At 40.2% G+C, this 16,985-nt stretch overlaps 1 protein-coding gene across 1 annotated transcript in view; it reads right to left on the bottom strand.

The window, feature by feature from the left end:
• The window catches only part of ACBD3 (acyl-CoA binding domain containing 3), a 31,252-nt gene extending 21,813 nt beyond the window's left edge, over positions 1 to 9,439 (bottom strand). The window contains exon 1 of the mRNA XM_060245569.1: positions 8,990 to 9,439. Coding sequence (XP_060101552.1) covers positions 8,990 to 9,275 — 286 coding nt within the window. The 5' untranslated portion in view covers positions 9,276 to 9,439. The remainder of the gene's footprint in view (positions 1 to 8,989) is intronic.
• Positions 9,440 to 16,985: the final 7,546 nt, after the last annotated feature.

Raw genomic sequence — 16,985 nt, 5'->3', positions numbered from 1 at the left:
CAAAAATATGCAGCATGGGGAGTTTCCAGAATGTTCCACTCCAGATAATTATGCCTCATTTTATGTTGTTGTTTTTTAAATTCCCCCAATTATGGGGGAAGAGTTGTTTGGGGAGAGAAAAGATTAATGCCCCACACCTAAGTCTACATATAAAATAATGATATCTGGGGATCAGTGTTGTTTTTTATTCTTCACAAAGACATTTTTCTATCCCCTTTATGACTTCATGCACATGAAATCCTAATTCTTGCTATTAAACCAAGATGCTTGCATAAATATATATATACACTTCTTCCTATGTTATTTTATTACATATTCTAGAATGCAATTTGCCAAAATGTTAGTGATAATATAAGCAGTTTTTACTTTCAATTATTAAGCAGTAGTTTAGTGAATTATTCATAAATATAAGTGCAAAATCAGAGAGGCAAGGATGGGCAGAGATAAAGGAGCTTCATCAAAAGCCACACAGCATGATCCAATTCATGATTTTTAACTCTGCTCATCTGAATCACAACCCAAGAAAAATCAAATAATACCAAACATAACTATATTTACACACCACCAGAAAAAAGACCTCTTTATAATTTAGTTTCAGCATCGTTCCCAGGTACTGACATTTGTGATCTCAACAGAAAGTTAACTATTAAACAGTAACTTGTCTGGACTAATTGCAAGAAAAGCAAAATTTTAGTTTCCACAAACACATCTGAGGCTAAAGGAGTTACAGTAAGTTTAATGGGCTCTCAAAAAGTACCAGAACATCACGAGCTGATGTTTACAAAAAGATGCTTGCTGAAACATGGAGAAAGAACACAAGTGAATATGAATGTCCCATTTCTTTCATTGTCTACTATACATTACAACAACAGAGACACCATGTGAAAGCCTTGAGACACTAAGCACTCGTACTTGCTGGAACTACCCAACAGAACCTCTTCAGAGTAAGTACTTTGTAAAAACAAGATTTTGGAACTTTCAGATAACCATGCTCATGGTAGGCTTCCCAACCCACCCCCCCTGCCGGGGGAACCCTGCATTAGCAGCCTAATCCCCCGCGCTCTAAAAATCTGATAGCGGGGGGGGGGGGGTGGAACGGCACCGTGTCTCTTTCCCTGCCTGGCTTCAGGCTTCTCCCTTCCTCTGGGTCACAAAGACCCGCCCACCGCCGGCCTGCTATTCGCTCCAGTCCGGCCTCCCTTCACGAGGTGCATGCTGGGACTTGTAGTCCTTGCATCCTCTCCAGCTGCCGGGTGGCGTCTCCTCGGGGAGTCTGGTCGGCAGGGGGGGGGAGCTCCGCCCCCGGAGGACCATGTGCTTTTCTACTTCCGGAGGCTTCAGTCGCTGATTGAAAGGCTTCCTCTTGGGATGGTGTGTCTGTGTTACTTTGAAGAAGTTGGCAGCAACTCGTGAGTAGAAAGGCCCATCCCCTTTAGAGTTGCCAGAAATGGGGGGGGGGGGGGACACACATCTGCTGAGCATTATTCTCTATGTGGAGATTGATTCTCATAGGGTATAATGGGGAATTGATCTGGAGGTTTCGGGGGCTCTGGGGGAGCTGTTTTTTGAGGTAGAGGCACCACATTTTCAGTATAGTATCTAGTGACTCTCCCCAAAGTATCACCCAAGTTTCAAAATGATTGGACCAGGGGGTCCCATTCTATGAGCCCCAAAAGAAGGTGTCCCTATCCTTCATTATTTCCTATGGAAGGAAGACATTTAAAAAGGTGTGCGGTTCCTTTAAATGTGATGGCCAGAACTCCCTTGGAGTTCAATTATGCTTGTCACACCCTTGTTCCTGGCTCCGCCCCAATGTCTCCTGGCTCCACCCCCAAAGTCCCCAGATATTTCTTGAATTGGACTTGGCAGCCCTAGCTCATGGATTCAGAATTTTGTTAATATATGAAGTGAAAAACTCAAAGATTTCAGCCATTTACAGTCAACTGGCTCAACAAAACAAATCAAAGAACAGCATGCAGGAATAAATATTTAAAGCATTTAAAATTTAACTGGTAAGAACAGCAGAATAACTTTAGCAATATGAGATTTTGAATAATTTCTCGGTGTACTGAAGATGCAATGAGGGAAAAGTTAGAAACATTTAATGCTATCAAAATCAATGGACAGAAGTGCCCCCCTCTCTCTTTTGGATTATACTCTGTTCTCTACTAGACACTATAGTTTAACTATAATTTTATTCCCTTTTAATCTGAGAAACCTTTCTTTCTCAAACTCAGCACAAAATACCACTTTCAAAATGGAAACTACAAAATTAAAACCTCAAACTGTGAACAAGCTTTCGCAAAGGCTTGTGAGTAAAGCAAGGCTTGGGTTTGATTTTAAGAGAAAGTTATCTGAGGGAGCGAGGGATGGGGGAGGAGAGAGAGAGCGAGAGAGAGAGAGAAAGAGAGAGAGAGAGAGAGAGAAAGAGAAAGAGAGAGAGAAAGAGAGAGAGAAAGAGAGAGAGAGAGAGAGAGAAGGAAATGTGATGAGGGGCAATGAGACATTCAATGACTTGCACCCAAAGTAAATAGCAAATGGCATCCTTCTATGCCACTCAGGAGAAGAGGTTTCTAGGTTACAACATGCTATATCTTGTTTGAATTCACTAATGAACATGAACTTCCTCTGTATTCCCTCCCATTAAATCTTACAAACTGTATTGTTACTAAAGCATAATAAATTACAGCCTAATTATAATCCAAGCAGGCTTGCAAAAACATTATACTGTCCATATCTTGCCAAAAAAGGAAGATACTGTCCATCAATCACCAGATTCAATTCAAAGTACTGGCAGACACATACAAAGTCCTTCATTGCCTTGGACCCTCATATCTGCAGGGACACCTCTCCTACTATCTTCTGCTATTATAGCTTCATTCATCTGAAAAGGGCCTTCTGAAGGCATTGCCCTACAAATGGATTACATCAATAACTGCTTCAATAAGGTGCCTTCTCGGTTGTGGCCCCCACTTTATGGAATGCTCAGGAGGGCTCCCACTCTCCAGTCAGTCATTTTTCTCTGTCATATTAAGTTTAAGGTTGCCTCTAGGTTATAAATTTACGCACACTACATTAATGTACTCCATGTGGGACTGTGTTTGAAAATGGCTTGGAAACTTCAAAATGTGTTGGCCAGGCTACTATCAGGGGGATGGTTAAAGGGATCATATCCTGCCTGTGCTGAAAGACCTGCACTGGCTACTCATGTGTTTCTGAACACAATTCAAAGTGCTGGTTCTTACATTTACAACTTGAAGGACTGTCTCTTCCCATACAATCTAGCCCATGCATTAAGATCGGCCTTTCAAGGTCTACTCTTTGTACTCCTGCCTTCAGAAGTGAGATGGATGGCAATTAGAGACTGGACATTTTCAGTGGTAGCACCTTACCTTTGGAATGCTCTCTATTTGAGGCTTCCAGGGTACCTATTTTAGTTTCTTTTATGTGCAAGGCTGTTCCACAGACTTTTAATTAGGAGTTTCTCTTTCCAGCTTTTTAATTATTTGCTCTGTTTAATGGGTACTTTTTACGCTGCTTAGGTCTGATGCTAGGTGTTTTATACTATAGTTTTTAATTGTAAGTCACATTCAGCAGGACTTTGAAGAGGCCACATATAAATATCCTTAATAATTCAAATTAGACCCTATTCTAAGAGATAAGAACATCAGTTGCTTGTGAAGAGCCGGGCCTTTACTAGTTGGCCCAAAATCCAGAATAAAATGCAGGGTTGCTTCTTCCTCATCTTCTTTCAGATAGGGTGCAAAATGTTTTGTGCACATGAAGATGTTTTCCTGAAGAAGCACAGCCTATTTGACAACTTTTGCACATCTCCTAAATTCCCTCCCTAGAGGAACTAAGCCCATGTGCATGTCATTGAAATGAACTCACATCCTTCCCCAGTTTTTCCCCACCTCCATCTTCTGTCCCACAATCTGTGTTATCTTCCTTGTCTCAAACTAGAGTCTGAAAGCTTCTTGGGGCAGGGACTTGCCTTCATGTGGTCTGTAAAGCATCATGTACATTGACTGTTTTGTATAATAAAAACCATCATTTGATTCTGCTATATGTAAACAGGCTAGCCCTAACCTAATGGGTTCCAGTGGGATAGCCATGTTCAGTTTATCTCAACAAAACAAGAACAAAACTAAAAGACATGTACATATATTGTACACAAACCATGAGGAAAGGCAGGATATGTTTTCAGAAATAAATTAATGTATTGCAGCACAAACTTTTGCAGACTCAAGCCTTTGATTATTAAGGTAGTGTTGTAAAACAGGCCAATTGCTACCATTAGATTGGTATGTAACTATTTTTATTTATTTAACAAAAATTGTGGCCTGCCTTTCTGTCTTCACAAGGGCCAACAAGGCAACTAGCTATAATGGAAATCTTATTCAACTCTAAAGTGCTACTGAACTTGAATCTAGCTCTTCTTCTGCAGACCAACACAGCTATACTGCTAAAACTAACTAGAACAGAAGTGAAGGAAGAAAAACACCCATGAATTATTCTCTTTTCAGCTCACGAATGGAGTCTTTGGGCCGGGGGTGTAAATGGGTGAACAGATTTCAAACAGAAGCCTCATTTCAATGATTAAGTAAATCTGGATCATAATCCTGTGTAAATAATTAGTAAACTAAGCCTGAATATACTCACAATGTACTCTCTTGTTTGTGCTCTAAATGATTCCAGTACCACTGAAAGTCAGCTTTAAGCCTGAAAGACTTGTTACTTTCTCTCTAGGCCAGTTTCTCTGTCCCCCCCTCCCACCCCTGGGAATAAAGTCTCTTACCTTTGCCCACTCAACCAAGCATAGCCACCTGCTTGCATCCAGTTTTCCCATTCATCTACCAGCAATTGTTTCAGCTGAGAACCATCTATTAACCACAAGCTCCACTAGCCAAAAGCCTTGCTCACTTTCTGAAACATGAGGCAAGTGTCACATTGGGAAACAGTGCTCAGAAGAGCCACAGGGGACATGTCAAAGACTTATGGCTCCCAAGCACTGTGTATCACTGTTATGTTTTGTTTCATACTGATGTAATCCTAGTCCTATTGCACTGCTTATTAGATGTCTCACTCTATTGACTGCAATCACACATAATCCACATTCAGCCTCAGTAAGAAAAGTAGAATATAAAGTAAAGGGGGCGCCTCATTTTCTCCTCCTGACAACCTTTCCATGCTTTCTTCTCTCCTTCCCACCTTTTATCTGCCCCTCTCCCAATTTCGGCTATATTTACTATTTCATCTATACCCTGCTTTTCTCCACAATGGGGATGCAATGAAGCATGCACCATCCTTCTCTCTTTCATTTTATTTTCACAACAACTCTGTGAGGTAAGTTAAGCTGAGAATGTGTAACTGGCCCAAGGTCACTCAGTCAGCTTCCACAGCAGAGTGATGATTCGAACCTGGGTGTCCCAAATCCCGCTCTGAAACTCTTACCACACCATCACACTCGCTTTAACAGATACCTACTGTTGAACTGTAGAAAGCAGGCAGTACTAGCAAGTCATGCAAGTCACATGGTACTAAATTGCTTGGTGGTTGCTTGCCTGGGCTTGATGAGTCCACTCTCAAAGTTCAAAACAGCCCTGAACACACACACACACAAATGTATCCTGTACACACACACCCTCCTTTTAGTGACATAAACTACAGTTTGAATATTGGCAATACCGCTATGGTTGCCTAGCATACCCCACAATGGCTACTGCAGAAGGCATTCAATTCTTGAAAGGTACATTCTCTGCTTATTTTAAGAGGGGGGGAGTTTAACCTCCATATTTATTTTAATTTTAGATTTCAGATTTGTTAACTAGGCAACAGCAGCCTCTATTCTCTTTATATCAAAGATTTCTTCACATCAGCTCTAATCCCTTCCCTCCTTTTCTGATTGGAGGAGCAGCAGGCCTCCAGTCTGCCTTGCCCACCCTCCTGCACCAATCAGAAATTGTTAATTCTAACCTTCCCAGTCTTTTTCAGTCCTCCTGGCAAGCTAGCAAACTTTGATTTCTCCATTACCTGTCTGTAAAATTGAGCTCCTGTCCCAATGCCAAATCCTATACATACCCCCTTGCACATGCTGATCTACATATGAACATGTGTTTGCTGATTTGTTTGCCCATAGGTGTGCCCTGGGTTCTGAAACACTACTCAGATTCAAGTTCAGTTGAAGTAGTATCTATAATATGAAGAACAAAATATTTTCAATTAAACATACCAGTAGGAATCTCTGAAGAAGTTTATTAAGTCTCAAGGACAGGAGCCCAAAATTAGCAAATTTCAATAACAAGAATAGCCTGCAGGATCATGCTCTGCCAGTGACAAACGAATAGCTGTAATTGAGGGAAGATTGGATAACTAATTCATTACTGTTTTGTCTCCTGGACTCTACTTGTGTGTTTGCCATAAACTTCAATGTACGTATCAACTAGAATAAACTATTTGTGATGTTATAAGTACATATAATTTTGTTCTCTAAAGTCTAACAGTTATTAAACACCAGGATGGAAATGCATGCAATGAATCAAACCAATTTAGGCATTTTAATAGAAATTTAACACTTTATGTTGAAGGCTGACAGCCAGGAGCATTTTGTTTTCACAACAATAACATATTTTTTAAAAATGGTCTGGGGACAACAGTTGCATGGACTTCCCAGCTTTCACTAAGCCTCAGCTCTGAAGCATCAAATTACTATGAAAGAAACCTGGTAAACTTTGCGCACATATAGCTGCCCACCTGGATCTACCCACATGGTAGTTAATCTCTGACCTGAACCCATGATAGCCAACAAAAATGAAAACTGGCTTTTTTCATTTCCAACAAAAAAGAAAATACGTAAGACATCAAAAGTGGATCTTAAAGAGTTTTGTTCTTTCCAAATAAAGTATTTATGCATCTCAGAAAAGTACATGTGTTAGTTTCTATAGTGATCAAACAACCCCAATACAAACTGATTGAGGAAACTTCAAAAGCAACAGCCTCTCACACTATATGCAAGACTATGATAAGATTCTATTATAGTACTAATACTAATTTATGAAAAACCACCTGAATTTATAAGGACAAAATACTTCTAGATACCAAGCAGCATTAGCTGCTTAATTAAGTACCTATAAATATTACTATGCCTGCAAATGGTTAAATCAAAACATTTATGAAACTTCATTGTTATACAACTGTGATAAGATCACAAATAGGATCCCAAAGACTTGACTTTAGTATATGCTTACTTGACAGCAGCATGAATAGCCCTGCCTAGCCTGAGCTTGCCAGAACTTGGAAGCTAAGCATGGCAATGGCCAGGATGTGGATGAGAGACCATCAAGGAAGCCTGAGGTTGTTACAGGGAGAAAGGCAACAGAAAACCACCTCTATATCTTTCCCAGAGTGCCCTGTGGAGGGAATGGCCATGAATCGGTTGCAACTTGAAGACATGTTCTTCTTTAACCTTCACTTAATTAAGCCTGACTTACTTCCAAACATACAAACATAGGACTGAGCTCAATAACAGACCAAGATAAACAGCAGCCATGGAAAAAGGTTATTTGGGGGGGGGGGGGAGAGGTCTAATACTTGTGTATCTAATAGGGTGATCTCTGTGTACTCTGCACTCTGGTAACTTTCTCTAACAACACATGATTTCAAGGACCACCCACCCCAAAGGTTCATTATCTAGGTTACTTCTTGAATTTACTTGAGGGTTTTGCAAACCATGCATCCTGATGACAACCACTGCAACCGAATACCACAATGCAGTACATAACTGTAATGGAACACATGTAGGAAACACTGATGCTGCCTGCAAAATGTAACATGAGAAATCTTACTAAAAAGGGATCCACAAAGAACATGAATAGCATAGAAAAGCACCTCTCCCGTAATGAATTGTATAATGGGAGACAGTAGAGAGATAGTGCAATCACTGGTTCAGTAGGTGCCCCCTTTTCCATGAAAAACAGAATACAAGGAATTTAGTTTATATTCTTGCTACAGAGAAGTCAACATGAAAAGTGTGTATGTGGAGGAAGTTACTTAATAGTAATTATCTAATACAAATAACAGATTCTGAGCAAGTGCTTTTATTAACAGAACTGCAGCCCCTTTCCTCCTGTTCATGAACATAAAGATGTTTATTTTATATAAGAATCTTGAGTGCTTTTACATGAAATAACTGCAATGATGCTATTAGTGATTTCAAAAAAACCTAAATTAAGCACAGAATCAATAAGAAAGTGATCTATTATCAAGCTCATCTTGCTGTATTTTATCCACTGCAACTTCCTGTGGTTTCCTCCAGCTTTACTTAAGGACACATCTAGTCGCCAAATCAACCTGCAGAGACTGATCTGTTCAAGCCAGGGGGGGGGGGGGGAAACTAGATACTCTTATAACAGGCTATTTTAAACACATAAATAGCAATACTGACTAGGAGATGATAAAGCAGGAACCAGAACGCTATTAAAGTTACACTATCGCTCAATAAGGTTACAGGCGTCTTATTTTGAGAGAAGTGATATTCAATCTACATTTCAGATGCCATCTCTATAGGCTATCAGTAGAGTCATCTACATAGGCTATCTCTTCCAAGAAAAGATAACAATACGTTTTTGAACAACTTGTGCCTTACATTATTATTATTTTTAAATTCAACTGCCTGCCTTATTCTCTAATTCGCTGCCATTGGCTGTAAAATGCCTCCCCTCCTTCATCCTTTCACCATCTCCGTGATATCTTCAAAACAGCCCTTTGAGGGAGGCAGATAACTGATCCGCAGGTTCTAGAAACGGTTTTAGTATTAGTCAAGTAGCCGCAAGATGACACAGAGAGCGGCTTTGGAAGCCAACGGGAAAGCGCTACCGAGAAAAGGGGGCCTCAAGCCTCCTCTCCCATCCCTTGAAGGAGGGGGCTGCGAGGAGAAACCCAAGAACCTTCCCGCCAGAGGGAGGGGGAAAGAGAACTCCTATCTGGTCACCTTTGAAGAAGCGCAGCGCCAGGCCATACAGCTCCTCCAGGCCGAAACCCCAACGACGCTCCAGGCTCAGCGCTCCGTCGCCGCTGTCCCCACCGGCATCCTCGTCATCGTTGGCCTCCTGCCCAGGCTGAACCCCAGTCCCTGCCCGACTGACGCGACCGACCCCAGCAGGGACCGGCCTAACATCTGGCTGGCCCGGCCTGGCGTCCTCCGAGTCCGGGCTCAGGGTCAGGCCGTCAATGGAGACCTCCAGCCGCTCCGAGCTCAGCGCCGTCGCGGCCGCCATCACCTGCCTCGCCCCCTGCTGCTCAGCTGGGCGGCCACGTCTCGACTTCCTGCTCTCTCCTGACAACCCGGATCTTCCGGCTCCGAGCGGCACAGCGAGGCTGGTGGGTAGAAAGGAGGGAGCGGCTTCATTGCCGTGTGGCTTTGCGCGCTTCCTTGGGAGGGAGTCCCAGCACACTCGACGGGGACGAAGGTGCCGAATTGCCGCTGGTGCGCAGCAAGGCGAAGTGCAGTCGATGTCCCGGGGTGGGGCGACGACGCCTGTTGAATTGCGCCACCGGTAGAAGGGTGTACTAGGGATTTGGTCAGGAAAGAAGGTAGCAGCCTACAGGCTTCACATACATTTGCCAGCCAGCGTGCCCCACCCATGTCTCGCTGAAAAAGTTTCTTCAGATACTATACAGAATAAAGCAGGAGTCCAGTGGCCCCTGCAAGACTTTCATTGATTGCAGCATAAGCTTCCCTCAGTCAGATACTCATATTCATGACAGGCAGAAACCAGCAGATGAAACGCCTAACCATGAACGTTCAGCAAACGGTAACACTTCACCTGCTGATTTTTCGCTCCTATTTATCAGGTGCTGAAGGCACAAGGGGACAGCGCCCAGCACTTTGTGCCTGCTACTTTATTCAATTATGAATGGATACCATAGCCTGGACCCATACCCTTAAGTTGCCAAAGCAGGTGGGAATCACCACACACACATGCACTCAATAGAGCCAAGACAGATGTTCTCAAACCAAGACTAGCACATGGGTTGTGAGGCCAGGAGGGAACAGGAGGAGGAACAGTGTGAGCTGAGACACAAAGGTCTGGAAGGTTTGGAGGCAAATGGAATAATCTGCATAATTTGCAAGTGATACTAATAAAAATAAGTTTATTTATTGTTAACCATTAGCTTTGTAGGGAGATGCAGAGTACAAATAAGAAAGTGGCACCTCCCATGATTGCTTCAAGCACAATGCCAAGAGCAACAGTCCTGCTGTAAGAAGATATTGGATTTATATCCCGCCCTCCACTCCGAAGAGTCTCAGAGCTGAGAATCACTGAAATCAGGAATACAGTTAAACTGGCACTGTTTAGTATAGGGGTGTCAAACATACGGCCCATGGGCCTAATCTATCCCCCAAAGGGCTCCAATTAGGCTCACCGGCAAGTAGCCATAATCTGCTTCCTTCTCCCTCTCTCCTGCTTCTTGTCACCACTTTTGTATTTTTCCCTGCAATGAAGCAGCCGAGCAAAGCAGCCTCCTGCTCTTTCCAGTTTGGTGTAGTGGTTAAGTGTGCGGACTCTTATCTGGGAGAACCGGGTTTGATTCCCCACTCCTCCACTTGCACCTGCTGGAATGGCCTTGGGTCAGCCATAGCTCTGGCAGAGGTTGTCCTTGAAAGGGCAGCTGCTGTGAGAGCCCTCTCCAGCCCCACCCACCTCACAGGGTGTCTGTTGTGGGGGAGGAAGGTAAAGGAGATTGTAAGCCGCTCTGAGGGAGGAGGAGCCTCAGCCAGTGGAGGAGCTTGGCTCTGTAGCTCTGCTGTGTGATTAAGTTTGCCAGGCTCGATCAATCACACTGCAGAGCTTCCTTCTTGTAGATGAGGCTCCTCCCCCTCATCTCCTGGGGAAGGAGGGAAAGAGAGAGAGAGAGCTTCCTTTGCCCAGTTCCCTTGATCCCACTGGAGAGATACAAAGAAAGCAGCTTTAAGACTAGCAACATGTTAGTCAAGGTATGAGTTTTTGCCTTGGAGAGACAGACGCTGCATGTGTTGTGTTGGGCTTGTTATGGGTGCAACTGAGTTTGCCTCCCCCTTTATTCATGCTGTCATGATGCAGTGCCAGGATTAGACTGAGTGTGTGTCCAGACCAAATTTAACCAGCACATTTTCTTTTATTTTTTTCACATTTTCCTTTGATTTCCTTTGATTGATTGGGGATCTTGAACCAGTGGCTGGTATTGACCACTATACATGGCTTTCTCTCTGTTCCTGCACTGCCTCATAGGAGCTGCAGTTATTTTTCTAGGGAAGACTACAGCTTTGTAGATAAACACATGGCCCTCAGTATATGCCATGGTGCCTTAACATGTTCTTGACCAGCACATGAAGCAGCTTATGTACAAAAGCTCACAATCCCCAGCCATTTCATGTTTTCCTCTGGGTCTTAGGCTCAAAGCATTGACCATGATATTTCTGTGATGAATGTCAATACATCAAAAGTAGGTTTGCAACTTACAGATGCACACCTGAACAACATACTCAAGATTGCTTCAGCTAAGACATTGTCTCCAATTTTTGATGCAATAATTCAGAGCAAGCGATGTCAGTTATCAGAGACTGTTAAACAAAATATTGCAAGTGTGCTAATGTTTTAAGCAAGTCATATTTTAAGTAAAAAATCTTTAACTGTGTTTTTCTGTGCCCTTTATAAAGTTTATAGCTGTGCTACCTGGCATTACATTTTATGACACACATGGCCTGGCCCTCATAATAAATGAGTTTAACACCCCTGGCTTAATACATACATTTCCTATTTGCTGGTTCCTAGCACTAGGGGAAAATGTGATTTTTTTTTTTCATTTTGAAAAGATGTGAGATTTTTTTTTTTTTAGACTTCCGGGGTTGAGTCATGGAGGATTGAACTGCTTCTCACAAGAGGAGCAGACCAGAGCCTCTGTTCTGGGCAGAGAAGATTATCCTAACGCCTGCTGCCTACTTCTCCTAGGCAAAGAGAAGGCCAAGACATGCTTATTAAATTCTGAGGCATTTACTTTGGCTGACGAGGGATCCCAGTGGGGTTCCTTTTTGGCTTTGAAGAGTCCCCGGAGAAGGACTGCATTCCAACATCTACAGAGGACTTTTGGGGTCGTTAATTCGACTTAAATTTATCATGATTCAAAGCTTCTTTGGAACTATTTAACATCTACTTTTGAAGAAAACGGTGCTTGAAAGGATTGTGATTTTAAAGGTAAAGATCTTTATCTATCACTCCGGGACTAAAACAAGACTTATTTGAAGTAAAAATAAAGGTCTGGATTCATCTATATTAGTTTAAAATAAAGAAGATAAGAGGGGGTAAATTTGGGACTAATGAAATCAGAGAAACAAGGTTAAAAGAGGAAAAACAACTATTGTTATGCATACCTGTGGTCAGGCTAGACAACCTCCTCCGAAACAGAACTGCTGACCAGAAGGGCGTCACAGGAAGTGGAATCATAGAAACAACTTGAGACTTCTTAACCATAGAAAACGAGACTTCGTGGCATGAAAGGAAGGAAGTGGCCATTAAGGGAAGGGAAAACTTCAAGCCTCCTAGCCCTCTCTAGGATTATAATCATAGAGTAACACTAGCGGCCATTGCAAGAAGGTAAAAAGTTTAAAAAATTTTTAAAAGACAACGGGACTTTAAAAATTAGCAGAGCCAGCAAATATCATCATTAGAGGGCAGGATTTATTAGACTATATACTTTGAATCAATTTTGGAGCACTCTAGAAGAAAAAGGAAATTTTTTTAAAAAGGGGCAGAAAAGCTGCGGATGCCATTTTGAAGAAAATAAAATTTTAAAAAAATAACATCTCAACCTAGGAGCTTCTGGGAACGGTGATTTTGGGCTCATCTGAAAGGGCATGCTTAAACCTTTAAGACTGTACATTTAAAAATCGATTTGGTGAGGTCAACATTGAAGCCTATTTTTATAATGGGTAGGCAGTGATGTCTATCTATAAATCAGGAGCAAAACAGATTCATATGAGGCTAGGTCACTTGAGGAAGTAAAAATGTCTAAACTGCAGGAACAAATAGAAGCCATGGAGGCAAGACTGGCTAAAGTGATAAAAGATTCAGTAACTGAGTGTAAGAAAATTTTTTAAAAAGACACTGAAGATCTCAGAAAAGACTCACAAGCAGTGTTAAAGAAAGTGCAGGAGGTAGAAGAAAAGGTGAAAGAATGGAAACAGTGGACTCCACTATTATAAAAATACAGGAGAAAGCAGTACTACAAGACTGTAAACTAATGGAAAATCAGATACGTCTGAGAGGGGTGCCTGAATCTGTTGAGACTGATTTAACGACATATATAATAAAAATCATTGCTGAATTTTTGGGAGATGACCCTGATGAAACTAGTTATTTTTATGATTATATTTACAGGGTTAACTCAGACTGTGCCAGGAAAAATAAACTACCAAGGGATGTGGTAGTGAGATTGGTGGCAAGAGATATGGTGGGAAGGATTCTAAGTAAACAATTCAAAAATACATTGGAGGTGGATGGCAGTAGTGTAAGAATCATGAAAGAACTGCCAAGAAAAGTTATAAATGGCAGAAGATTGTATAAAAAACTGACTGACAAGCTGAGAGAAAATGAAATGAGATACAGATGGATACTTCCAGAGGGTCTAAATTTTGAATACAAAGGAAAGAGATTTACAATTACAAGCACTCAAGGAATGTCTAAGTTTTTGGAGGAACATAAGGAATTTGGGGGTACAGATTAAAAATAAAAAATCATGATGGATTACAAATTAATATCTTGGAATGTAAATGGACTAAATTCCCCACAAAAAAGGGCAACTTTTCATTGGATTGGGAAACAAACATGTAATATAATTTGCCTACAAGAAGTACACAAACAAATGGCTTACAAATTTTTATGGAATAAACAACTTGGTGTGGAATTTTGTTCATTGGCTAAGGTGAAAAAAAGGCGTGGTTTTTTTATGTGAAACAAGAATTAGACCCAAAAATGATTAAGGACAATGATGGTAGATTTATTGTGGTGGAAGTGATGTTGAATTATAAAAGAACTTTGGTATTGGTACTGTATGCCCCAAATGGAGCAAAAGACTCTTTCTTTAAAGACATTATGCAACAATTAGATCAAGTGACATATGAGCAAATTACGGTAATGGGGGATTTTAATGGAACAGTTAAAAATATTTTGGACAGATCTGGGGAAAAAAATAATGAAGGTAAACTACCAAAGTCATTTTTTGAACTAGTGAAACAAGAAAGTCTGGAAGATATATGGAGGGAATTTAACCCCAAAGAACGTGACTACACTTCTCAGCAAGACATAATTCTTTCTCAAGAATTGATACGTTATGGATTACAAAAAATTTGGGATTTATAATGAAAAAAATAGACATTCTTCCTAAAATAGGGGCAGACCATAATCCATTAATGTGGTCTGCCAAACCCATGAAAAAGATTTTAAGATGGCGGATAAATGAAGATTTGCTGCAGAAAAAGGAAGTAGTAGATTCTCTGGAAAAGGAGACCAAATCTTTCTTTCAAATAAATGAAAATGAGGACATTAAATTTCAAACAGTGTGGGATGCATATAAAGCGGTAATGGGGGCATCCTAATTAAATTGAATAATAAAGATAAAAGAGCTTTGAAACAAATGATGGACATACAAAAAGAGATTGGAAAGAAGAAGAAGGAGCTTAAAAAGAGGCCTGGGAAAAAGAAAATTATAAGTGAGATTACAATACTACAAAGTCAAATGAGACATATGTTAAACAAAGAAGTGGAATGGAATTTAAAAAGACTTCAACAGAAATCTTTTGAAGAAGCAAATAAGTCTGGAAAATATTTGGCTTGGCAAATGAAAAAAAAAAAGGGGGAACAAAGTTATTAATAAAATTATATTGGGAGGCAAGGAAATTGTTGACCAGGAAGGAATCAAAAGAGAATTTTATAAATACTATGCTAAGTTGTTTAAACGTCAAGAGGTGGACAAGGAAAAGATTGACACATACTTATGGAAAATTAAGGTAAATCCCTTAACTGAAAATATGTAGAAGGTATTAAATGAACCAATTGGAAAAGAAGAAATAGAGGTAGCAATTAATTCAATGAAATTAGGGAAGGCACCCAGTGCAGATGGTTTTACAGCAAAATTTTATAAAGTCCTCATGGAGGCCCTACTACCAAAACTTCAGAAGTTGATGAATACTATAAGAACAGATGGGAAAATACCCAATACTTGGAAAGAAGCAGTAATTTCGTTGATACCGAAAGAAGCAGTAATTTCGTTGATACCGAAAGAAGCAGTAATTTCGTTGATACCAATTTCTTTACTTATTAATGACTACAAAATATATGCTAGAATATTAGCCGAACGTCTTAAACAGCATTTGAATAACTTTATTAAAGAAGAGCAAGCAGGATTTCTTCCCAGGAGGCAGAGATAATATTAGAACGGTTATAGACATTATTGAATATTATGAAAAACATCCTGAAAAAGAGGTAGCATTGTTTTTTGCAGATGCAGAGAAAGCATTTGATAATGTGCATTGGGATTTTACATTTGCAGTGATGGAGAAATTGAGACTGGGAGAAGATTTTGTTGTAAGAATGGTGAAGGCGATATATACTGAACAACAAGCAAGACTCTGTATAAATGTAGATTTGACAGAAAAAATGATAATTAGTAAAGGAACAAGACAAGGTTGCCCTCTATCTCCATTGATATTTATAATGACTTTAGAGGTATTGCTTTTGCAAATCCAAGAAGATAAAGAGATAGAGGGACTGAAATTGAAAGGTTTTTTTTATAAATACAGAGCATTTGCAGATGATGTAATGTTTATAAATAAAAATCCCACTCATGTGACACCATTGTTGCTACGTAAGATACAAGAATATGGAGATTTGGCAGGCTTCTATATAAATAAAGAGAAATCAAACATTTTGTGCAAAAATATGTCAAAGAATAAACAGAAAGAACTACAAAGTTTAACAGAGTGAAGTGACTCACAAAGTAAAATATCTAGGGGCAGAAATTACAACAAAAACATTGACTTGTACAAAAACAATTATGAGAAACTTTGGGAAAAAATTGAGGGAGATTTATTAAAATGGAATAAGCTGAACCTGTCTATACTGGGCAGAATCTCTGCACTTAAAATGAATGTTTTACCAAGAATTATGTTCTTGTTTCAAACAATTTCAATAATGAAGGACAATAAACAATTTAATAGATGGCAAAGGAAATTTTCAGAATTTGTATGGGCTGGAAAGAAACCAAAAATGAAAATGAAAATTCTGACCAATGCAAAAGAAAGGGGAGGCTTCCAATTGCCGGATTTAAAGTTGTACCATGATGCAGTTTGTTTGGTTCTATTGAGCCTTTGAGCTAAAATGGTTGTATATATTTCATAATCATGATTTGTCAAGGAGATGGGACGATGAGATTTGGGGTCAGTTGGATCTCGGTCAGGTTTGGGTAAAACAACAATTTTAGCTGTAAGCCAAGATTGGGGAATAGAGCTAGTATCAAAGGCGTGATTAAAAATTTGAAGTAAATGCAGAGTTAATGAAGATTGCATTACCTTATAGAATTCTGAGGTGAGACTATCTAAGCCTGGTGACTTATTATTCTTCATAGATCTAATAGTTAAAGATAGTTCTTCTTCACCAATCGATTGTTCCAAGATGGAACGATGAGAATCTGTTAGGTGTTTCAAAACAGTAGAAGAATTTAAAAATTCATTAATCGAATCTAATGAAGGCTCAGTAGGAGTATACAGAGTAGAGTAGAAGGATTTAAAGATACGAAGGATAGAGTTATCAGTTACCTGTAAACAACCATATTTATCATGAAGACCTTGTACTGTAGAATTAAGCTGACTTTTTTAACCCTTCAAGCCAAGATACATGCAGATCTAGGACCCTTATACCAACAAGCCTGCTTTAGATGTAAAATTGAATGCT

This window comes from Heteronotia binoei, chromosome 1 (genome assembly GCF_032191835.1).
Source record: "Heteronotia binoei isolate CCM8104 ecotype False Entrance Well chromosome 1, APGP_CSIRO_Hbin_v1, whole genome shotgun sequence".
In the NCBI taxonomy this organism is placed as follows: domain Eukaryota; kingdom Metazoa; phylum Chordata; class Lepidosauria; order Squamata; family Gekkonidae; genus Heteronotia; species Heteronotia binoei.
The sequence above is the reverse complement of the archived record's forward strand: the minus strand, read 5'-3'. Positions and strand labels throughout refer to the sequence as shown.